This window comes from Marmota monax, unplaced genomic scaffold (genome assembly GCF_021218885.2).
Source record: "Marmota monax isolate L192 unplaced genomic scaffold, Marmota_monax_Labrador192_F-V1.1 WCK01_AAM20220418_F8-fsc00039, whole genome shotgun sequence".
NCBI lineage: Eukaryota > Metazoa > Chordata > Mammalia > Rodentia > Sciuridae > Marmota > Marmota monax.
In genome coordinates, this window is record NW_026693602.1 from 2908419 (window position 1) to 2934731 (window position 26313).

General features: G+C 35.9%; 1 protein-coding gene across 6 annotated transcripts in view; it reads left to right on the forward strand.

Moving 5' to 3' along the window:
* Inpp4b (inositol polyphosphate-4-phosphatase type II B) overlaps window positions 1–26313 on the forward strand; it is a 799925-nt gene that overhangs the window by 671684 nt on the left and 101928 nt on the right. For all 6 annotated transcript variants that reach the window (XM_046459556.2, XM_046459553.2, XM_046459554.2 and 3 more), the window contains 2 exons: window positions 3381–3584; window positions 15279–15438. In XM_046459556.2, coding sequence (XP_046315512.1) covers window positions 3381–3584; window positions 15279–15438 — 364 coding nt within the window. The remainder of the gene's footprint in view (window positions 1–3380; window positions 3585–15278; window positions 15439–26313) is intronic.

Consider the following 26313-nt stretch of genomic DNA (forward strand, 5'->3'; position numbering starts at 1 on the left):
AATATTCATTCCAATGACAGCATATAGCAATATATATCTATGAAATAATTAAAGCACATCGAATACAAAATAAACAGGATTCTTTCCTGCTGCATACATTATTAAGAAAGCCATAATCACTTACTAATGTCATTAGTTGATTCTGTATTGCAGGTGGAATTGGACATTGTCTTGATGTTTTCTTTCCCAAAGAGAATGAAATTCTAAATAGAACAGGACTTAGTTTAATATGTTGAGATTTCTAGTAAAAAGGTATTCTTAAATGAACATATTCTAACTTTTCCTCTGTCATTCATACTCAGAAAAGTAGGAAGTTCTCTCCACTAATCCCTAGGAGAAGTAATTCTGAGTAGTTTAAACTTGTAGTAATTTTGTGTTTTGCTTCAAAAAATAGTTATATGGGAATATGTGTTTGAAAAAAACATTTCATTTTGAAGATAGCATTATCTTTTCTTTATTTTCAAACAGGTAAACTGGATATTCCTTGGTTCTGAGTTTATTATTTTTACTGTATTGATAAGCTGATAAATAAATTTTTATCATAATATTTAGAGATCTTTTCTTCTTGCATTTAATACAGTACAAGCTGATCCAGAAAAAAGAATAATGTTGGTGCAGGCCAATGGTATAATGGATAACATGTCTGTATATGGATCAGAAGAGGAAAAGGGATTCAGAACACTCAGGCAACTACTCAGACATGACCACACCTTTCCATTGACTTTACTTCCCTAGTTTCATCCAGTTGTAGGAACAACAATATATGGATGTGTTGGGTTTCAATGACTATATTAATCTCCTCAAACTGATTTATGTTGACTATAAAACATACCAAGTCCATTGGTCTACTTTTAATAAATAGTGCTAATCTACAAAATTAAGATTCTTCAAGGTCACAGAGATATTGCAATGGATTATTGAATAAAATCTAATACAATATAATCTACATATAGTACCCTGGTGATTCAGAGAATTTCCAAGCAGTCTAATATATTAGTCAGTATAGACACAAAGTAAAAAAAAAAAAAACAGCTATTGTTGTTTTTAAGATTGTGATGCATTGTATTCAACTATCCAAAGAAAATTCTGGATTGTATAATTGCAAGAATTTTCTGAATTATCTAAATCAACTCAAATAAGATTTAGATAAATGAAGTGGAATCTCTGCTTGTGCATGCATGGGAAGGAAAGGATTACTAGTATTGTAGAAGATCTCATTGGGTATGAATAGATATTCTGCTACATAGTAATTATATGAATACTGTGGAGACTGGAGCTGTAGTAGCAGGAATTCAAAGAAGGCAAGCTGTTTTGTTCTAAAAATAAATCAAAAGAATTTATCGAAACTATCAACAGAGAAATAGTTTGGTTAATGCTGAATGGGAGTAAATTCACAATTTTTACTATTAAATTCACATTGATGAATATATCCAGGATATGTGAATAATTATGTAAATAGCATGTTATTCCCCATTTTCCTGTAAATATACTGACTGGTTTGAATACTGTCTAGCCATATTTTTCCATCAGAACTTTTTTTATATCTTCCACTCCCATTTGAACACTTAATTGCAAACATCATTGGACATTTCTTGTTCCTTTCCAATATAAATGGACCTTTTATTTTATGTTTTCTTATTCAAAATATTTTTCAGTCTATTATTAACATATATTCATTTTTCCATATTTCTTGTTTTCTTACGTTCTCAAAATAGATTCAATATAACTAATATACTAACAGAGTATTTTAAATAGCCAATAAAATTTAGCAACGGTGGGCTGGGGTTGTGGCTCAGTGGTAGAGGGCTTGCTGAACACGTGTGAGGTGCTGGGTTTGATCCTCAACACCACACACAAAAAATAAATGAATAAAGTCATTGTGCCCATCTACAACTAAAAGAAAAAAAATTAAAAATAGAAAAATAGCAATGGTTATGTCAGCATTGTAGGCACATTTGAGAAATGATGGATATTCAAAACATGTAGGGATTTGGAGTTAGGGAAGAAAGACAGGAACAGTTAGATAGAGCAGGTGATTAGGGGACTGGAATAAGAAAAACTACTGAATTTTTAGGCAACTTGGGAACTTATTCCATTTGTGCTAACATAAGCAATTTGTGGTAAAACAGATTACCACACTTAGTTTTTTAACTGATTAACAAAGAGGTTAACTTCAAGGTCCCTTCCAGCTTACAATTTTATGATCTATTGCAAAGAAGGAACTATGAAGATACAATACAGTCTTATTAGGCACTTGTTTTGCACAAGATTTAATGGAGTTTAATTGCTGACATTCACAACAAGAAGATTTAGAGATCATTTAGCAACCAGGAGTTAGACATGGCACTATTGACTGCATATTGAGAGTGCACCAAGAAATAATTACCTTGAGTTACAGCAATATTGAAGTCGGCATTATATATAAGGATTCTGCATTAAATGGTGAGAATATCAATTATTATCCAAAATAACGCTGCACATTATAGGGCCCCTTTCTAACAGATGACAAAGTATGACTCCATTAACAATGTGGGTCAATGCTTGACTTATGTCTGTACTCCTTCAACAGATTGTTAGGCCACATGCATGTTAAGTGTACTATAATACAGAGAATCAATTACTGCATCCTTCCATGTGTTACAAGGTGAAGCTCTTAAAACATTTCATCAGGAAACTGCAAAGTACAGCTGTAAAGTTCTTTACTGTTGGGAGGGTGTACTTACTAGGTGTTTACCACCAGCTTGTAAATTCTACCATGCCAGGTTTCACAGTAACCTTGTTAACATTGAGCATTACTGAAACCATTTGTTGGAGGAGACAGTTCAAGGGGTGGTAATTAGGAGTAAAAGGCAAATGTTTTCATAGGGAAGACTGTTATGTCATCTCTACTACTGAGATTTGTTCATGATATTTTAAAAAAGTTACTCAGTATTTTTAAGATACATCTTTCTCTCTTTAGCCTTTAACCTTGCTTAGAATAGTAAATGTACATAGTCTGATCACTTTCTTCTTAAGATGTGTTTGGAATGACTTGAAAGGTGCAGCAGGTAGATGTTGCTCAAATGATTATCCCCAGTGAAATTCATCTCCAAAGACAGGGTTTAGAGCCAATAGAGAAGAGGCGGAGGAGACAGATGGTGTTTATAGTGCCTTTTAAACCTCAGCATTAACTTTAAAACAGGAGGACTCGAGGCCTTGGCAGCATCCCAACACCAAACCATTTTCCATTGATTGGTATGAATCATTTTCTCTCCTTGGTGCCTGTACTTTGTCTACCATCCACACCACTTAAGTACCAACAAATCTGCAATTGACCTTTCCATAGCTCTATACTGTGCTGCCTACCATGGTGTTTCTAATCCTTGTCAATTTCTTTCCAGACAGAGCTTTTTGTACATGCTTTCAAGGATCAGCTGGTGAGGAGTGCGCTTTTAGCACTCTATACAGCAAGGCCAGGAGGAATCCTTACGAAACCACCCTCTCCTAGGAGCAAAGCAGAGGAGAGCTGTTCCGAGGACCAACCCCCACGGATGAAAAGGCAGGACTCCATACCGCATCATTCAGACTATGACGAGGAAGAGTGGGTAAGTCTTTGCACATCGCTTGCGTCTCACTGTTCAAACCTGAGAAATAAAGGACACATGATAAGAGAGCTCTGTTTTTTATAAAAAAAAAATATTAAGGAACAGTCATGATGCATATTGTGGAACAATAAGTCACACTTTACCTTAGGGGCAAGTTATATTTGGAAGTTATATTACTGATCAAATTAATGTGATATAGGAGTACATTGATTAGCAAATAAATCATATTTATAACCAAGACTATGCCATCAAAGCAAAGACATCATAATTACAAGACTCTATGATACTTTCCTCCTTTATTGCAAAGCTATATAAAAATATTGAAATTGTTTTTTCAGAAGAAGTGTCAAAAATCATCCACATTACCATGACTGGGATGCAACAAGTATTTCAGTGTTGCAACCCAGTGTTTCACTTCTGGGCATACTTTTAAAAAATATATTCATATTTAAGTGATAGTGGACATAAAGATCTTTTAGGCCCTTCTTGCTCATGATCTTATGATTGAAAAGAAGATATTGCTGCAGGTACTCTAAAATTTATATGCTCCAGATAATCATTTGAAAAAAAAAGATATGTAGTAAAGGTGAATAAATAAAAGAAGCAAAGTAGTGAGAAGAACTCCAGTAGAGTAGAATAGGACAGGAGGGACATGAAGAGGCAGGTGGCAGGAGAGAGATATGTTATTATGGAGTCAAAGCATATTAATTTTCCAAAAACCTTCCAAAGTTGTATGCATAGTTGTACACACACACACACACACACACACACACACACATACAAAGAGAAACTCTGATTCATATATTTAACAATGAGAAAAAAAAAACTGGGCCAGCTACATTAGATGTGAAGCTATTGCCAGTCTAGAATTTAAGTGTTTAGGGAATGAACTATTTGAGCAGCCATGATCTCCCCAAAAAACTTGCTATCTGAGGGACTACAAAGTGATGCCTGCTCTTTCTCTGTAAAAAATTTCTATCACAGGAAACACAGAGCTTGGCTTCAAGAGGTAAATAAATGCTGAATAAGTGTTGTTGCTGATTAAGATGGCGTTTCTCCTGCTGAAGCATTTTCAAAAGAGCAAATCTAATATTTCCCCCTTTTATCTGCACTTTCTTCAATTTATTCACAGCTCCAAGGCGTGCATACCTCTTAACCTCTCTGAAGTTCAATTTTCTCAACTATAAAAAGAAAATAGCACCTGTTCTGCTTACCTCTCAGGATGGTCGTGAAATAAATGGTTTACCTGTGCAGTGATGCTGTATTAACTGGATAGGTCCAGGAAAATGCGTTGCATTCCTTCAACGTTATTATTATGTGTTTTTTTTAAAAAAATCTGAATTATATAATCCTATTAGGAGAATCAAATCTGTCCTTTGAGAGAAGTGGGGGAGATTGGGTATAGATCATAAAATGTGGATTGTGAATTTTAAACAGTTTGGGTAAATAGGGGAAACAAGTTATATCTCATTTAATTAAATAGAGAGTGTTAACCTTTTGAGATAAAAATTACCATTTTGTGTTAAATCAAGTGAGGATTTGGAAATTGGGTATGTTTTGTTTTTCCATTTTACCCTCCTTGTGATATGCAATCCCTCTCCCACACCCCAATTTCTTCCTTCTGCTCAAAATTGTTCCTCTTCTTCTTCTCTCCTTGTTTTCTTTTCTTTGGATAATTTTTGAGAATGTGAGTCTCCTAGGTATTTCAAATGGGAAGGTAAGTAATTCTGTGAGTAGAAGTTAATAATTCAAGAAAATGTGTGTATATATATATATATATATATATATATATATATATATATATATATATGCAACAGTGAAGCCCACTATTGGTTGCAATTATAGTGCATCAATAAAAAGTCATCTTAAATCAAAATAAAAAAAGGAAAGGGGATGAGGTGTACTTTTAGCAGGGGATTGCAATAGTTGCCTCATGGAGAGGTGGTTGGTGTGTCTGTGTGTGATTATTACTTATTTTCTTTTTAAATTGCTTTAGGCTTTTAGGAGTCAGAGAAGTGATTACTAATGGAGCAGGATACTTACAAGAGAAGGAAGAGACTCAGTTCATGGAGTCCTAGGCAAAAGTGCTCTTTTCTGCTGAGGCTGCAGGGACCATGTGAAGAAGGACTCCGGTGAAGGGGGGGTGGGTGGCTTTTATTCTGTCCACAGAAAGGACTCATATGCTAAGAGAAGGTGATGAGAAGAACGGAAAGTGGAGAATGGGGAGTTTCAAGTGTGCACCAAAGAAATGGAAGGTTGAGCTTATTAGCAACATTTGGAAAACTTGGGAAGAATCTCAGTGCTTGTCAAGAGTGAGCCTGGTCTACCTGGTCGTTGCTCCCCTCCCCGCTTCTCTTGGGAATACTTGAGTATTTTTTTTTTCCTAGAGCTGGTACTAGGAAAAAAAAATATCTTCCAGAGGAAAAAGTTTTCCTAATTTTTTTTTTTTTTTTGCAGTTAATGACTGATTGACCAGTTTCTCTTGGTTTCCTTCAAAGGCAAAATGACCATAGAGTGATAATGAAGGTCCCGACCTTTTCTCTCTGTACCTTCCTTCATATCATTTCTGCATCTCTTTCAGAATCCAGTGTTTCTAGAAAGTATGTTGTCTAAATTAACCTCAATTACAGGAAACGCTTTCCCACTCCAAAAAGTTAATTCTAACTCTATCATCTTAGTATAATTTGCTTTATTTACAAACAATATTAAGTTTGATTGTTCTATAAGATTCTTACTGATTTCCATAGCAACCACTTTCTATTGAAAAAAAAAATGCCTTTGCCAAGGGATGGAAATCCCTTTTAAAAAGACAGAAACAATTTTGCCAGAGTCATAATCATTTCAGATTATTTTCAAAGTTTTATTCAACTTTGACACAATGAGTAAATCCAAAGAAACTGTAGCTAATTGAAAATTGGAGACTGTGCCATTAAATGAATTGGAGATAGAGCCTTGTGTGTATTTCTTTTTCTTAATTAGTTGTTAGAAAAGTTTCAGCACTTATTACAAATCTAGTCAACTTCTAGAAGTAGTTCAGTGTTTTAAATTAGTGTAATTGGGTTTCTGTGATATATGAAAATATTCTCTGGTTATGTTGGCTTAGGTTTGCACATAAGAGTACAGTAGTTCCCTTTTTGTAATTCTTCATTTTACATAATTTCTGTTCTTGGCTATAAAAATTTCCTAGCTTGAATAACTGCCTTTATTCTTGTAATAAATATTTTGGAATTGAGTTCATGTTAGTAAATGACTCTTGTGTCTTGTCCTGCTTATACATCTAACAACCTTTCTTTTCTGGTCAGGAAGAAGAATCATTGTTAACTAAATTGTTTGAGGCTTCTCTGTTGTTTTGTTGACGAAGTTGATGACATATGAATCTGGACAATAATTATCTAGTCAATATGGTAGAGATTGAAACTAAAATGAGTGCTTACAAAATGCTTGTTATTTGCTGAATTTTACTTAGTAAATGATTGAGTGCTTTAAAGGTTTGTTTTCCTTAAAAAGTTAGTAAACAATTAAACCCCAAAGGATTATTTGGGATTCTATGACAATCTGTACCAGGAAATAGGCTCGCATAGTGTTCTTCATCTTCCAGCTGGTAAAAATGAAATATAACATTTATTTCTCTTCATCTCCACACCAGATGCTTCCAGCAGCTGGGATTCCAAGATTAGTTTGTCCAAAGTATGAAGGCATGTCATCCAACCAAATTATTAGGTTGACCCAGTTTTTGTGGCTTCTAGTAATTATGCTATTCTCTGCAACACTGTGATTTAATTTCAACATTACATTGATAGGCTTGGGGCTAAATCTTCCTATCCCTATTCAAATAAATTGTTTAAAATATAAGCTTCTGATCCTTTATATTCTGATTCATTCTAGCAAAGTGCACAACATTGAAAGCTATTCTTATTATTTAGTCATATCCCAAATGCATTTTTTAATGGAACTGTGTTTCTGTATTAGGCCACAGTTCAACATCTCAATTACCCAATTAATTCCCTCATTTATGTTGCAAACATGAATCAGGCAAACATGAATCAGATTGTGAATCTTAGTCTGCATTCCTTTTTGGGGGGATTGAATCCAGGGGTGCTTAACACTGAGCCACATCCCTAGACATTTTTCATATTTTATTTAGAGACAGGGTCTTGCTAAGTTGCTAAGGCTGGCTTTGAACTCAGGATCCTCCTGCCTCAGCCTCCCAAGATGCTGGGATTACAGGCATGTGCCACTGCACCTGTCTTAGTTCCATTCTTGAGCTAGGAGAACATTTTCTCTTTTTTATTACAGTAAATGTGTTCATATCACATAAGGGCAATGGATAATCCACATCGACCTTTAATAATTTTTCAATAATTGTATCAAATTTAGAAAAGTAGCATAAACTCAGAGCAATACTTACATCAAACACCTTGTTAATAAAGTCCATATATTACCTGAACAAGCATGAGGCTTTTCTGTAATCACTTTCCCCTTCAGAAAGGACAGGGAGAATGAGGCCAGTAGTTCCCTATATGACAACTGAATGTAGTCTACCATCTATTTTCGTGATGGATGAGAAACATTCCTTGACTTCTCCAGTTCATTTCACCCTCAAGAAATGTGCTTGGAATACTTATCCCATATTAGATTCCAGAAAAAGGTGATTAAGCAAAGTTCATGACTGTCCATTAAAATGCACAAATGTTCTATTAAAGAAAAGAAACCCCAAATGAGATTTTTATGTGCATGCATATTCATGAAATCCTGCCTGTTTCTAGATTTCCCACATGCAGTTAATACTTTCACCTTCAGTTCACTGTTTTATAGCACTTAACACAGTGTTCGTACTGTCTACTTCAAGGATTTTGCAGTTAATGTAGGAACAGGTGAAAGGACAGATTTGTGGAACCAACAGCTCATCCTCCAAGTCCACCTGTGTTTTAATAGGGATATTTTATTCCAAAAAGGTGATGGTGAGTTTCCTGTGGTTTTAAGTTGAATGTCATCATCCCCCTTTGGATACTCTCCTGTCTCTTACAATACCTGGTTCAATGTATACATTTTGATAACTGCACAAATTTGCATATAAATACTTTTGAAATGTATAATCACATTCAAAATAAGCACCCTCAAACTTTAATATATATTATTGCAAATAATGAAATATTATTTCTCAATAGAAATCTTTGAAAGTCCAAATTTGGTGACTAAGTAAAGGAAATGCTGAGGAATATATAGAGAGATTATTGACTGGATATATTAGGATACATTCAGTTAAAAAATCAATTTTTGACATTACCTAGGTCAACCAGTTGTGCTTGTATATAATGATTTGCAGATAACATTTTATTATCAATTTAAAATTAAAAGCTTCAGTTGATCATTGGGATTTTCCCACTTGTTATTAAACAAATGTTCACTAAAATAAAACCTTCAGTATGATGCAGCATTTATTAGGGTCTATTCAGTCATTCAGAGAAGGAACTTGGTTCCAACTTCAATTTGAGGATGCACATAATAAAAACTTCTTATGGTTGTTTCATAATATAATATGCTTCTAAAGAGCATATTAATCAGTCAACAGATACTAAGTATAAATTGTATGCTACAACATATAGGTGCTTCATTGGAACCTGAACTTAATAGCAATATGAAATTTAAGTGAGATAACTAGCAGTCATAAAACAAGCAAACATTGAAATGTATTTCAAGACTCCATATGGTGAAATGATCAATATTAAAATGTCAAAAACATTCAGAGAGGTTACCTGAGAGTTGGAAAGGATGAAGGAACCATCCTTTCCCTTCCTTCTCTCTTTCATTTATTGATTTATTTATTCTCATTTATATCCTGGTGAGTGAGTAGTAGAACCTGAAAATAAAAGGATGAATGGATAATCCTTCTCCTCATAGAGTCCATTCTTTATTAGAAATAAATGGCATAAAGAGCATGTTATGCAGAGAGAGAGTAACATGAATAATTCATGGACATGGGTGAGCCTTGAACAGAAATGAATTTAGATTGATAGAAATAAGGGAGAAGTTATTCTAGGCTTAAAAATTAGCCTGTCATGACACAAATATTAGTTTCTCTCAAGTTTTGATCTTTAGCACTGAGCAGGCATATAGCAAATGCCTGGTAAATATGGGTTGATCTAATTTAAGAGCATGTCTTTAGGGCAGCAAGAGATCTGATCTGAATGAAGTTTTCATTTTGAAGACTAAGGAGAAATAGGAATTATCGAATTTTACGCTATGAGGTGCCTCTTGGCTGAGAGAAGAATGTGATAGCAGCTGCAGAATTAAGACTACTTTTGACCAGGAGTGATAAAATAGACATGGCGATCAATGAAGGTGAACATGGCATTCATGCATAGACCTGACAGTGTGAAGCTAATAATGTAGGTCTGAGCAGGATCCAAACCAGGGGCTCACGGGGAGGTCACCTCTGGACAAACAGTAGCTAACTATCCGAGTCCATTTGTGTGACTAAGGACTGAATGTCAGAATAAGAGGAGTAGATTTGAACTGAGTGTGAAGTGAAGGTCAAGGCTTTAAACATGAGCAACTAAGTGAAATCAAAGCAGAAAAATGAATAGGAAGTAAAGATTGGCAAAGATCATTTAATTTTGATAGATCTCAGAAGTCCATGTTAAGTAGATGTGTGTGTGTATGTTTATGTGTGTGTGTGTGTGTGTTTTGAGTGCTGTGTAGCTTGGAACATCCATGTACTAACTGGACCATAGAATATTTAACATGCAACTTCTTTTACCTACCTGGCTTGATAAAGTTAGGGTTCATAGAGAAGAGCTATCAAGATGTTAAAGGAATAAAGGTTTGCAGCGTTAAGGAACTTGGCCAGTATAGAACAAATTGCTCTCATTCAGCTCAAGGATAAACTGAAGCTCCTTTATAAAGATGGGATCAGCTTTGTTAATTCACTGACTATTTCTAATCAAAGACCTCTAAAATTGATAATGACAAGTGGGAAATTATTCATGGAAATACATATCTGACAGGGCTATTGTGGCTCTCCATATCAGCTCTGGTTGCGTCTTCACATACTTGCTAATCAAAATTTGGCCTTAGAAAAGTTGATCAGCTAAGCATTACTGAAATTTCCTTTTGAAGTTAACTGCTGATCCAAAGCACTCAGGATTTCTCTTGAATACCACCAAGTTCATAAACATGTGACATGCTGAGAAAGCACTATGACCCCTATCCTAACTAACTCTGCCAACTGTCAGGGCCCCCTGGCTACTTACTGATGCATCCATCAAATTTTTGCAGGTGTGTCCTTGGACTTGACCTTTATATTCACTTAGATCCTAACCAGGAAATAAATTATGGCCTAGACCACACCTGACTTAGAATGGAATAAACATTGCAACTAGTTCCTCACTCATTTTGTAACCTCAGTAATCAGAAAAGGTTTACAGCCACTTCACCTTTCCAAGGAGGTGATATGAAAGTTCCATTAAGGTTAACAACATTGATTAAAATTAAGCCTCCACGATAAAGGTTACACTGGGACCCACTAACGTTCCATTGCTCCTTAGCACAGCCAGAGGCCCAGCAGGGTATTGGCTGCTATTTCTGGGGAAAGGCCCATCAATCTTGTGTGTGTTGTGTGTGTGTGTGTGTGTGTGTGTGATAGGTAGTGGTCATTTTTAACCCTCTCATGGGGAAGAAGAACTAAACAGGATGGGGAGGCTATTCCTACTTCCTCAGGCTAAAGAGAAGGTGGAGGTCTAGAGGTTCCTTATTCTGCAGCCAGGCTCCTGGGCTCCCATTGTCTTCTCCCTAACCAGCCTTCTTCAGCATGGGGGCTGCCTCACTGAGTAGACCCAACAATTCAATCAAGAAGAATTTGAGCTGGCCTTGTGAGTAATAGTCATCAGAACGAGAAGGTGTAATTGCTGGTTATTGTACTTTGTGCATGTTTTCACAGAGATGTAAAGAAACTGGCTTGCTTGAAAAAACTCAGATATTCAAGATTCCCCTTTAAGCATCTTGCCCACCTATCCTTGATATCCTATTTTCAAAGTAATGGACCACCTTATACTCAAGGCTCTTCGTTAACTGAGTTATTATCTTTCCTCCTGTAACTTTTAATCTTTGTTCTGTTCCAGTCACTTGAATGGACTTGAGGCCTTGATCCTCTGTAAATGTTGGCCATTTATATTCCTTGACTCAGGCTGATGGTCCCTGAAGCCACGGTAGCCCAGTAGGCACTGCTCCATCCCTGTTACTGGGACACTCTTGGACTCACACTTATGGGTACATCTGACCAGTGTGTTCATATTGTAGAGTCATTGTTAAGTCTAGGAGCTGCTGGTAGACTCATTTTCAAGTCTCAGATAACTTATCCTCATCTTACTCCTGCAAAATGACACTCCCATCTATCTGACTTTCCTGGCCCCTCCTTCTGACTCTTCTGGCGAGAGAATGAAGTCTTCGGAGCCCAAAAGTTTGTATTTCTAGAACATTTCTAACATTTTAGTGTTGAAAATAGTTATTCTACATCTTTGACCCAAAGTCTCTTCATTTCCCTAAAGACTAAGTCAATAATATTAAGCTCATTTGGCAGTTTTCGAAGGTTAAATTAGCCAATGTGCATATGTCAAATGAATATAGATACCAGCTCTTCTTCTCTGAAGTGGAGTCACCCCACTCCTCCTCCTTCTTGCTTCCTCCCTCCTTCTGTGCCTTTCTTCCAACAAAAGTCACAGAGAACCAGGCCCTTTGTCTACAGTGTGAATAGAACTCTCAAATCGTTCACAGTCCAGCCTGAGAGACAAAGGCACAAATCAATAACTTTAATCTACTCTGTAGAGGCCATTAAAGAGAAGGAGGCAGTGTACCAAAGCTGAGTTCTCTCACCATCTCTTTTCCAAAGATAAAGAATAGGGTGAGTCTGCCAGTATACAGGTGTGAATGTCACATTATCTTTTAATGTTCTTTATGTGCGGGCTCTTCAGAACATCATTAAGAGCAGTTGATCCATCCTTGATATTGTTCTCCATCAGGAAGGCAGCATGAAACATTACTTTTGGTATTTGTTCAAAATATAAAGTTTCTTTCAACACTGGCAAAAGAAAGAGCATTGAAAATGTATCTCATGTACAAAGCTAACCTGGAAAACTGAGGAGAATCTCCTCCCCCTTTTCTCTCCCAAGTAAGCGTTTTTGTTCCCAGGATTAGCTAGACTGGTGCTGGATTTTTCAATTGAACCACCTTAAAGATGCAGTTGGTAGTTGGTAGTCATTCAGTCGTATTCTGAATAAAGGTCAAGTTGGCTATTGGGTTTGGAATGTGAGAGCCCAATGTGAGTGATACCTGGCCCTCAGGCTGCCTGCCCTTCCTCCCCCACCTCTCCTGCACAGGTGAGCTTCCTTGGCCCCCCTGGTTCCTGGCTCAGAGGTACCTCCCTTCATCTTGTCAGACAGTAGGAAGAGGGTGATGTACTCCACAGATGTGATCAGGGTCTTCATTTTCTTGAAGAGAAGTGCTTTCAGTTTTGGGAGGAAAGATCTCCTTTCAAGGGAAGGATTTTTATAATCGTTTGTGATTCATAGCATACTTCCCATTCAGGATTATATGTTGAGGGAAAGAAACTTGACTCATTTAGGGAAGCCCATAAAGCTGGATAAAATTGTGTAAAAATGTAATAATTTTTTCCAAACACTTTGCTAGAAATCATGCTGTGATACTTGGTTCCTACCACAGCATGGTGAGGCAGGTGGAGCAGGAATTATCTTACCAAATTATAGAGGAGGAAACTCTGGTTCCCCAGAGATGAAGTGCTTGCCCCAAAGTCTCCTAGTAGCATCTCACATGAGGACCTCAGAATTACCTTTTCTAACTTTCCTTTGCTTTTCTAAAACCCCCCATTACTTCCTCAGCTCAACTGTGTGACTATCCAGACCTACATTTGGTTTAATATGATTGAATTATTCATCTAACTTAGTCATTACAAGAGACAAGCATCAAATAATGTAAATTCCACTAAGTTCTCTCTCCATAGATTTATCCTCTCCCAAATTAGTTTACTTATTTACAAACTAGCGAAATTAACTTAGGTGATAAATATACATTTTGGGGGAGAATATACAAACTACCAACGACATACTATATTTGAGTTTGTCTTTATATTTAATGATACTCCAGGTGCCTAAAATAGCTCTAGGACAGAGAAGGTGCTCACTGAAAGATTACTCTGTGGCATAATGCTGGGAAAGGACCAGAAATCCATTTGGATCTTTAATCTGGAGATAGGGATAGGGGAGTCAGTGCCTTCATCTAATTCAAGTGCAAAGAACAGTGAGGAAGGAAGCCAGGGGTGATAGACTTCCATCTGGATAACTATGTTTAAAATGTCTGTTTTAAAAAAAAAATTCATGGGGACAAACATAGTGGCACACACCTGTAATCCTGGCAGCTTGGGAGGCTGAGGCAGGAAGACCCCAAGTTCAAATGTAGCCTCAGCAATTTAGCAAGGCCCTAAGCAACTTGGTGAGAAGTTGTCTCAAAAAATAAAGAAGGGCTAGGGACGTGTCTCAGTGGTTAAGCACTGGGGTCCATCTTTGGTCCCCCAAAATAATAAATAAATAAGTTAATGCAATTTTTATGAATCAAAGAATTCAGTTTGGTGCATCACCCTAAACAAATATGGGTACTAATCTGAAGATTAGTGACCCAGAGACTTCTTGGTAATGTGAGACACTTCCTAGGAAGTAAATCACACCAAATGACTTAGAGGTTTTGAGACTTGATGTGGTCAGAAGCATATGATAAGCTTGTCAAAATTTTAATTTATATGGCTGGGGCTGCAGCTCGGTTGATAGAGTGCTTGCCTGGTACATGTGAGGCACTGGGTTCGATCCTCAGCACTACAAAAAAATGAAATAAAAGTACTGTGTCCATCTACTATAAAAATATTAAAATTTTTTGTTTTAATTTACACTGATTTGTCCCCAGTGGTTCTGATGGACTCTGTAGATCCCAAGGATCTGCTTATTAATCTACTAGGCCATTCTGTTAGAGGTGGTCTGAAGGCCAGCCACACTTTCAGGATTTTGTGGTATCTAGAGTAGTCAAAGTCATAGTTACACGAAACTATGATGGTTGCCAGGGATGGGGAATTCATGTCTGAGTGGTGCAGAATTTTAGTTAATGCAAATGAAAATATCTGATAAAGGATAAGAGGTCATGGTTTCACAAAAATGTGATTATAATTAATGGTAGTGAACTATATACATAAAATGGTTAAAATAGCAATTTTCCAATTATCTATGAGGTACCACAACTTTTTAAAACAGGATTTGTAATGCAAGAGCTAGTTATTCTTTAAAAATACTGCTGTATCTTTGCTGTATCTTTCTTACTAAGTGTTGATAAAGATAACAGGTATCTCTAGTTTCAACTGTCATAATTTGTAGTCAGTGATGGATTAATATTTTATAAGTTAATCATCTCTTTATGACAGAGAAAAAATAATGGACTCACTAAAAGAGACTGAGGAAAACTTTATTTGGGCTTTATTCAGAGAAAACGGATTTCTTGTATATCCACAGTCTGACCTAATGAGAGAATCTCAGCGAGTTCCTCCACCTGCCTCACTGCTTCTCTAAACTGGATGCACCTGATTTTGCCTTGTCTTGTTCTTGCAATCAAAGCATGTAGTGATACTCATGCTCTTTTCAGGATAGGGTGTGGGCCAACGTGGGGAAGAGCCTGAACTGCATTATTGCTATGGTAGATAAACTGATTGAGAGAGATGGCGGTAGCGAAGGCTGCAGCGGAGGCAGCAAAGATGGAGAAAAGGACCCTTCGCTAGTGGACTCCATCACATCTCACCCAAGGGGTAAGGAATCCTTTTTTTTCCCCCCTCCCAATTATTGACTAAGTAAATCCAATGAAAAAATCATGATGAAATGAGATAGAAAAGGAGAAGTCAACAGTGCCTTTCCTGAAAGTGCTGGTAGCAGACTTCCACTGCTTTGACTTGGAGGATAGAAGACTATCAAAATGGATCCTAGTTGTGTTTTCAGAATTGCTTGCAAGGCCTATTTTTTTTTTTTTCTTTTGCTACAAAGAACAGTGCTTTCTCTTGAAGGGTCTGAAAGAGTTTAATCTACTTTCACACATTCTCCCGAAATTTTAATAGAAAGAAAAAACAAAAATTGCTTTTAATTCTTACAAATTTGAGGGATACCAGGACACAGTTATTTCTCACAGTTCTTGAACAGAATGCAGTGTGATAGATGTTTTTTGCCGTATTTTTTTTTTTTTTTTTTTTGGTACTGGGATTGAACCAGGGACACTTTGCCACTGAGCTATATTCCCAACCCCTTTTCCTTTTTTATTTTTGGTTTTGTTTTGAGGAAGGATCTTGCTAAATTGCTTAGGGCTTTATCAAGTGCCCGAGGCTTGCCTTGAACTTGTGATCTCCCTGCCTCAGTCTCCTGAGTCGCTATGACAATGGGTGTGCACCACCATAAGAAGCCCTGAGGGATTTTTTTTTTGTGACCATATCAGAAGGTTTGAATCTGAAAACTGTGTTTCTGCATTATTCCAAAAAACATGTCATAACAATAGATTTCCACACAAACACATGCATACACATGTGAAAAAAAGAAAGGAGAGGGTGAGATTTTCAAATGCATGTCATATTCACAGGTTGACTAGCAAATCTTATAGAATGTCAACTGTAGTTGTATCCCCATAAATAGCTTTTATGATTATTTTTGTTAATTTTATTAATCCATACAAAAATATTTCTTTATGGTAGTAGGAACTGATATTAGATTTGACTTAACCTTTTTTGCTAAGTATCTTGTTTTGGAGAGAATAAACACTATTTGTCTACCTACTGAAATTTGTTCTTTATTTACTTTAGGAAAATGAGTCCTCAGAAGGTATAGATGTCTATAAGATTAAATTTGTGTTTTCCAATTTGTCTTCCCGACTTCCATTACTGACATTTTCATCAGGAGTTTAATTATGTAAAACATCCATCTCTCATTACTTGATTAACAGCAGACCCTTTTCTTAATCACATTTGTAAACCACAGCTTTCCAATATCGCCTTATTAACGATGGTCCCTCTTCCTCTATTACACACTCACACAACTGAAAAGTCTACAGAGGATTGTGTTTGTATGATGATTGTATTTGGTATTCTTCATATTCATACTTAATTGGTCTCACTGTATATGGGGCTTTTCTTGTTTAATAATATCACTTTGATTAGCTAATGAATCTACAGTTCTATAACTTCACATGAATCAAAATGAAAGCTTGTCATAGCTATATCATAAAGAAATAGTGTACTTCAATTTTCTTTAATTGAACATATATTGACTATGAACTGTGAGCCAGACACTCTTGTGCGCTGGCAAATCAGGTAAGTGAGCAGAATTAAAAAATGAAGAGACTTATTTTATCCATAGATTGGTTTCCTAGACATAATATTTTTAGCAGAAATAAAGGATAACAGCTATTGCCACATTTTTTGTTTGGTGTTCCCCAGATGGCTCTTGAAAAAGAGAAATATTCTAATATTTGAAATGCCATACTTTATCTACATCTTATGTTTAGAAGATTGTACATGTATGATACAGATTATATTTTTAAAAAATAAAAAATATTTTGTAGACAAATCAGCCATAAGATTAAATGAACTGATTTTATTTGAATGTGAAGCAATGAATACACACCTTCTAAGACCAGACAGTACTTGCTGCAAATATAGAAATCACAACCAGATCATTGGTGTGGATAGTTAGAGTCAAACTACAACATACTGTGTTCTAATTTATTTTAAGTGTCTTATTTTTATTTTGTTACATATATTTATTTCACCCATTGTCCATTTTTCATTATGTTATAAAATTTTAGATGTCATTATTTAAACGTATAAGATAAAATATTAATTTTGCATGAAATTATTTAACATAGTATACATTATTAAATTATTCACTGAAACATTAAAATTTTGCATGCTATATAGTTACATACAGAGTGCTTATTCTAGAGAGAAAATTGACACATAAAAAATGCTTAATGTGTATAAATATTTTACAAATGAATGTGCTAAAGTATATATACATTCTATAGATACATCCTATAGATGCAGTAGCATCTTATTATAGATGTTTGGATTCAACTGATATATATATTTGGATTCAACTGATGAGTTCACTTAATTAATAAAAACATTGAAATTTCAAATATTAATTTAATACATATTATGTATATCATATTTCATTCGAAAATTGTATCTGTATGATAAAAAATAACACTTTAGAAAGTAAAATTATTTGGTAGAAAAATGATCTATAAGAGTAGATGAATCTTTTTTTTATTCATATGTGAGACATTGTGTGGACATATTCCAAAACAAGATAAAGTTAATAATTTATACCCTTCCTCTTATTTGCAGGGGGGGGGGGGGGTGAGACTTTTGTTTCTACCTAACTTTTTTCACATAAAGCAATGCAGTAGAGAAATATATGGTGGCCTTTTAAGCTAGCGTAAACAAATGAAGAAAGTCATGTATTTGCCTGTATTATGGCCCAAACTATTTCTATTTAAAATATTTGAGGTATGCATTCCCTGTTGCCAATTACCTGTATTTTACAAATTTTATACATGAAAGTGAAAACTTGGAAAATTTGTAAACAAAATCCAATACCATCATGCATGTTTTTTTTTTTTCTTATTTCAATGTGACTTTACCATTTTGAACATTTCCTATGTTAATACATCCACATACTCACAGTCACACACACAAATACACAACGTTCACACTCATGTGTATTTTAACCAAATTGAAGCACACATTATAAATACAGATGTTGAGTGTTTTGTGTATTCATATTTTCTCAGACATTTTGTGGAATTTTAATAATTGTAAACTAACTCACCTCCAGGCAAACCACCATTTCAGGTATTCAGTTATTATAATAATGCTGGAATTAATGGATTAATGCACAAGCAATTTTGAATATATAAATCTTCATGTTTCAAGTATTATCTTTTACATTAGATTGCTAGAAGTCCCTGTTCATTTATTTAGCTTATCTACTTAATTATGTATTCATGGATACAACTTATCTATTTCTATCAATGTGAGATCATAAAAATGTTCTATATCCTATGGTTTGTAATCTATTATTAGTATTTATCTTGACTCAAATTGTTCCAGATTTAGCCTCGGGTGCTCTGTGCTTCTGTGTCCTTTTGATGATTTGCTCTCTCCCACTGTTTAGTCCTTCACTTTAGTCTTCATTCTTCCTTCACTTTCTCACTTTCTTTACTCCCTGCCTTATCATAAGTGCTCCAGGCTCATCTTGCATTTCTGAGTTCCAGGTCCACCCACTTTCCAGGGAACCCTAGTTTCTTTCAATGGAGAATAGCAGTTAGAAACCCGAACCCGAGCGTGTAGGCATTTGTTACTCATCTTCCCAGCCTTAAATAGTTTCACGGACTTCATGCTATTTGGGGTGAAAGTTACCGTAACTTCTGCTTTTCTGTGAAGTTGACATTGTATGACTTATTGCTGTATTTCAAAATATTGTTCTTATGATACAGTCTATTTCTTAAATATGTATTAATTTAATATGTATCCTCATCCCCTTGCTATGGTAGAAAATCCTTCCTGCTTTCCCTTGTTTACAATTAATTAGTGAACTGATGGAGTGATTTGAGTCATCTGGTATTTATTATAATAGATGATGTGATAAGGGATAAATATTGTTAGGCTTTATTTATTTATTTATTTATTTATTTATTTATCTATTATGATGATGATGATGATGATGATGATGTGTGTGTGTGTGTTTTACTGGGGATTGAATCCAGGAATACTCTTCCACTGAGCTACATCACTAGACCATTTCACTTCTTTTTATTTCATCATGAGACAGGGCCTTGATAAATTGGCAAGGCTGACCTTGAACTTGCAATCCTCCTGCCTCAGCGTCTGGGGTCACTGGGATTGCAGGCATGCACCATAGAACCTGGCATATTAGGCATTTTTGCACCATCATTTATTAAGGAGTCTTCATATTGTATCATTTCTTGTTTTTATTTCCTTTACAGATTAAGTTCTGCAAGTAATTCTAATAAATTTCTTGAATTTTATGTTATATACAGTTATACTATCTTTTGTATTGGAATATATTTCTAAATCTTATAGGGTAAATCAAACTTATACTAGTTTTTCTTTCTTCAAACCCTCCGTTATTTTTATGTTTTATCTGTATTTGTGTTTGTTTTGCTGTTTTATATTTTACATGGCTACACAGTGGTCTTGTGAATTATTACCATGTTTATCCATTTTCTTATGCTCCTCTTTGACCTATAAATATTTCTCATCAGGTTGTAGGTTTTTCTTATTACAGTATATTAATTTAATAGTATTTTAAATTTGTAGTTTGAAGGATTTCTGCTTGTTTATTTTGGAACCAGAATGTTATGATATATCTTTTGCTTGCTTAATAAATTTCTTTTCAGCATGAATACATATAGAGAGAAGTAAAACTTTCCCGACTGTTTTGAACACAAATAATAGAATAGCCATTCCAAACATCTATAGCATGTGTGTGCCTAGTGAACACAGATTGTTCTTATATTTTCAATACATATAAATACATTTATGGGCATCTGTTGTATGTGTAGAATCACTTGCCTTAAATTTCATGATAAATCGAGAACTCAAAGATTAAATCCGAGAATATTAAAATCTTAGATTTGATGGGGTCTTAAAGACCATGTAATGAGACCTCCTAAATTATGTTAAGAAGCTTGCCCAGAATATCTCTGCCAGTTTTCACCTAGCCTCTAATGCGCATCTCCAGTCTTGAAACCATTTTTGTTTTTTTAGGCAGCAAGCTTCAGACATTGATCCAATTATGTTTTCTTTAATTTCTCCCACTGACCCAAATGTAATCCTTTGCAATAAACAGGAGAAACTTACTTTTCTTTTCCCAAATTAAGCCTAACTCATATTGTGTCCTTTTTGAATTCTCAATGTCTGTGAGATTTTTCAAAGAAATAGACTCAAAATGCGTCCAGTAGTTGCTTTTCTCAGATCCTTTATAGTTTGAGAAGTCCCCAGAATTAAACCCAGTGGCCTAATAACTACAGAGCAACTCAGGAAGTCCACCTCCCTACTTTAGCTACTATTGATATTATAATACCTAAGCTCTCATTAGCTTTTGGAAAACCGTGTTTTAGTAGTAATTCTGTTGGTGTCCATAATTCTGCTAAACTTGACTCATCCCGCTCATCCTTCATTATCAAACAACATATAAGCACCACTCTACACTGGACTTTGTGAAATATTAGTGGCACAAGGAGATTAAGACAGCTTATCTCAATTCTGCTGAAGAGATGGATGTCTAAACCCATGACTACAGTATAAAACACTTTTGAGTACACTTTAATAAATACCTGTTTCTTTCATCCATCATTTCTACTGTCCTACTCAGGCTTATTTCATTCACATTTTATACACATTTCCTGTCCATTCATAAAAGTAATAGATAAAAATGATGGGAAAACAGAGCTAATACAGGTCCTTGAGGCACCACATGAAAAAGAACTATGTGCATTCAAATGCACTTGTTAATCCCTGCCCTTCGGGTATGTGTGTTCAGTCAGCTGTGTATGCAGCCATCGCTGCTATTGCATGGCCTGCATTTCTCCATATTTCATAAGCATATCATGATCTGTTCTGTGAAAGGCCAAATACCTTATGCCATTCAATTCTTCTTCCTAATCTACCCAGCTGTAAGCCCTGTCAGAAAGGAGATGAAACTCCAGTGACATAATTTTCATTTATGAGCTCATGCTGGCTTCAAGTCGTCACTATTTTCTCTCTCAAAGGAGGTAAATGTCCATGCAGATCACAGAATTAATTCACTTATCACTGATTAGAATTCACTTCTAGTTCCTTGGTACTAATAATGTTCCTTACCACTTCATAATTCTCTTTTAACTTGCAAAGCACATTCCACATTCCCTCTGGGATCTGAGATTTCACTATATTTACCACATCTTTTAATTTTATTCTGGCTGACTCCAGTTAACGCAGTTGTCTGAAAACTACCAGGGATTTGGCAGTAATATATCAATAGTCATCAAGAGCTTATGAATGCCAAAGATTAGTCATTTGAAAAATGCAAGATAGGGAAAAATTGAAAGTTTAAGCAAATCACTCCTCTGTTCCATATTTCGTCTTTGATTGCACAGATGAGCTTTTTGTCTAACATACTTGAAATAATTAAAGGATAGATTTATATATCACAGTATATATTTATATATTTCAAGCATTAAACATCATGGAAGACACACACTATTTTTTTTCTAAGTTTGAAAAGGAAGATGAAGATCCTTTCCTTCATTCAATAAAGTGTTGTCCAGCATCTACCCTATTTCATGTACTGTATTCATAAACATTCAACCATAGCCCTGTTCATGCAGTCTCCTGTGTGAGCAAGTTGTATTTGAAAGGAATTATCCAAGTTAAATGTCTTGTAAAGGTAGAATTGATAAGATAAAGGATTTAGGATAGTAAGTATACATTTGAGAGGCATCAACATGTAGGCAGAATAAACTGAATAAAATATAAAGAGAAAGAATAGGAAACTATGAGCAAAATTCATAAAAAAAGAGCCCCAGGTTTGGGGATCACCCCAGTTCATGTGTGGGAAGCACCAAGGGATGAAAGTCAAGTGCAGTTTGGATATCACAAAAGGGTATAAAAAGAGCTATAATAATTGTATTTACAGCTCACACTTGCTGTGCTCACATTTGTGTGACAAAACACTTTTCTAAGACTTCTCTCCCTTCCTCCTTTCTCATGACCCACCTGGAGGAGGTTCTGTTTTTATCCTCATTTTATACAAAAGGAAGTTGAATACTGTGTCTGAAAGCACAGAGCTGGTAGGCATCTCAATATGGATTTTAATTCACATAGAGTGATTCCTGATAGAATTTATCAAAAAGAACCCAAGTCCTCATATGTCCATTGGGAAAAGGAGTGCTTAAATTTAAAGAGCAGTTTTGCCTATGAATTGACTTGTCTTTATTTTTGCCCTTGATATTTTAATGGACTTACTTTCTCAGTCACCTCTGATGCTTCACTTGTTTGCTTAATTTTCTTACTTCTGATAAGCACTCAAATTCCTTTACCCTGGCTTCACCATGCCTTGACTTCTTCTGCTAATTCATCTTGCCTCCTCCATGTTCATGCTCCGTCACATTGAGCTGTGTAGATCTCACCTTGTGCTTCTTACTCCTAGACCTTCAAAAGTTGCCCTTCTCCACCTCCCTCAAGCCCAAACCTCACATCCTTGTGGCCCCTTCCCTCAGCTGGCTCTGTGGGACTAATGTTGTTGCTCATAACCTCTTGCTCACTAGAACTGTTTGCTCTGGGCATAATGCTCTGAGTTACCATCTTGAAAATTCTAGTAATTCTATCTATGCATTTGTGTTTTGTTGTCAGTCAAGCAAGGACCTGGGAGTTGAAGCTTTGACTCACATACATTTCTACCACTCCTCATAATTGGAGGGATTCTCCAATGTCTGCCCTGTCCCCCCATCCCCATTCCAGCCAATGACTGCTTCTCATTCCCACTAACCATGGAGCCTAGGAATGGTACTGGAGAGCCAGGATCAGACTGGAGCTCTTTGAGGCTCTGAACTCACATATGCCCATGAACAAGGCAATGTGATATGAAAGAGTAAGTTAAAATCACCAACCACCATGGCAGGTTGGTAGTTATATCACTGAGACAGGAAAAGCCTTTTTTACTGCCTTTTGAATAGAATTCTGCACTTTCATTTTTCACTGAATTCTTCTGATTGTGTAGTCATACCTTCTTCAGGGATTGCAGGCACAAGTGCCTGCAAGCATCATTCAAGATAGTAAGAATGAGTCCAGGAGAGGGATTGAAACTACAGCAAACTAAAGAATATAGATCCCTTCAAATGAGGCCACCATGTCAGCCCCAGCCCATCAGTTCCACCAGGGAACATGGAACTGAAGTCATTATCTCTTCTGATTTTTGAGTAAAACTGAATTTTTATGTGAAATATCCCAGTATTCAAAGGGTTAAATTCATCAAAACATGATGAAACCCAGGCCAGAAAATGCTGGCTTGGGGGCCATTCCTTTGAAACCTATGAATATGATTTATCGTGCATAATATTTTTGATGCTATCTCCCCTACTAGACATGGCTCTCTGAGAAAATATGCCAAGTCTCTTTTTTAAAATATTTATTTATGTACGTATCTTTAGTTTTAGGTGGATATATTAGTTTGTTTTTATATGATGCTGAGTTTCGAACCCAGTGCCTCATGCATGCTAGGCAAGCACTGTACCACTGAGCCACCATCCAAGCCCCAAGTCTTTATGATTAGCTGTTGAATCTTCAAAGTCTAATATACTTGTTGGCAAATGATAGGGACCCAACATAGTGGAATAAAGACCTAGTCAACTTGATTGAGGACTGCCATCCACCAGAATGCTTAAGCAGTTTGTCCTGATGTTGTCAAGTGACTTTTTCAATGTATATGCACATTTATGCACACATGTGTAATTGCTAATATCCTCAGAACTTATCCTTAACATTAGATATTATTATTTCAGTGCTTTTATAAAATGCAAAGATGTAAATATAAAGCATCATTTTCTTCAAAGGCTTTAGATGTTAATTTTCCTGAATTCCATGAATTTCTACACATTAATGTTTAGAATTTTGGGGAAAAGAAAGATGAATGGATTAGTCTTTTAAAAACCTACAGTTTACCAGGTGAAACAACTTTTAAAGTGTATCTATAAGTTTAAAAAATTGGTAAATAGATGTTTTGGTCACCTTTTTTGCTGCTGTGACTAAAGGACCCAACCAGAACAACTGCAGAGGAGGAAGAGTTTATTTGAGGGTTCACGGTTTTGGAGGTCAAGTCCATAGAAGTCCTACTCATTCCTAGGAGCTCCAGGTGAGGCAGGATATCATGGTGGAAGAGTGTGGCAGGGAAAAACAGCTCACATGTTGATCAGAAAGAGAGGGAGGGAGAGAGAAAGAGACTCCACTTGCCAGATACAAATATATACCCCAATTCTCACCTCCTCCAGCCACACCCTACCACTTCAGTTACTGCCCAGTTAATCCTATCAGGGGATTAAATCACTTATTGGTTAAGACTCATAAAACCCAGTCATTTCTCCTCTGACCCTTATTGCATTGTCCTACATGTGAGCTTTTGGGGGACATTTTCCATCCAAACCATAATAATAAGATAATCCAAAGTATCATATATTTTTATTAAATATGCATAATTCCAATAACATTTTACATTATGACCTTTTTAATGACCACTCTTATCAGGAATCTATTTTTTTCCTTAAAAATCAGGCAATGAATTGTGATGGATGTAACAGAGCAGTGTGGGCCTCCGAGGCAGTATCCTTGGAATGTTCACAATTGGGGGTTTGTTTGATCACATGGCCTTTAACAAGTCATTTAAACTCTCAGAGCATCAGTTTCTTCTAAAGGAAGATCAATATTATCTAAAAATTGGTAAGGAATCTATCAGTCCTAAAGTTTTGCGATGGTAAGGGAGATGCTAAATTCTTAACAGTCATTTAGTCTGTGTTTTTTGTTCATAAAACAATGAACAAAATAAATGCTTACCTTCCTGAAGCATAATTGTTTTTAGCAGGAAAAAGAAAACATTTAAAAATAACAGGGCATTATATAACATGCTGACAGTGACAGATGCTTTGGGAAAAACACAGAGTAAAGCATGAGGGTTTTGGAGTGATGGCATGGGCCAGGGATTGCCCATCAGTGGCACAGTAGGCTTTGTTTGGAAGTTGACATTTTCAGGAGAGAAGCAGAGAGGAGAGGGAGGGAGCCATGTAGACATCTTGGAGAATGATGGATTGGATATAGAAGACAGCTTGTTCACACATGTTCCTGCCATATTCAGGAAATAGCAAGAAAGCCTGTTTGGTTCGAATAAGAATATGAAGAATATGAAGCAGACAGAAGAGAAGATGAAGTTAGGAGATAGTTTAGGGGAACAATCATATAGGAGTTTTGTGCAGATGTTGGCTTTTACCCCAAGAAAAATGGGGAGGAATTGGAGGGTTTTGAGCAGAAGATTAATCCAATTTAACTTCAATTAGCACCTGGTCTATTGTGTTCAGATCAGACTGTAGACAGAAAGGTATGGACCACTTAGAAAGCGGATGGAGTGTATGTAGGTGAGGCACAAGATGGGTGTGGCCTAAGGAGGAGGTCCTGAGCTCTGTTTATTTTGAGGGTGAATCCAAGAGAGTTTTTTGATGGGAGAGTGAGAGAAAAGGCGTCAAGGACAACTCAACAATTTTTGACTGGCAAATGGAAGGCTGAGAGGGCTACGTATTAGTTGAAGAAGACTCTGGATAGAGAAGGCCTTGTAACAAGTGACTTAGAAACTCATTTTGAACAGGTTAACTTTGTCGTGGAGATATCAAGTAAGCAGCAAGATATAAAAATCTATAGTTTCTGATAAATGTTCAGGCTAAGGATGTTAATTTAGAAAAATCTTGACAAATAGATAGTAATTAAAGCCAGGAGACTGAATAATGTCAATAAATGATTAGATGTATATAGAAAAGGCAAATAACCTACAGACTATAGCTGGGGATATCTCAATATTAAAAGGTCAGAAAGAAGTGG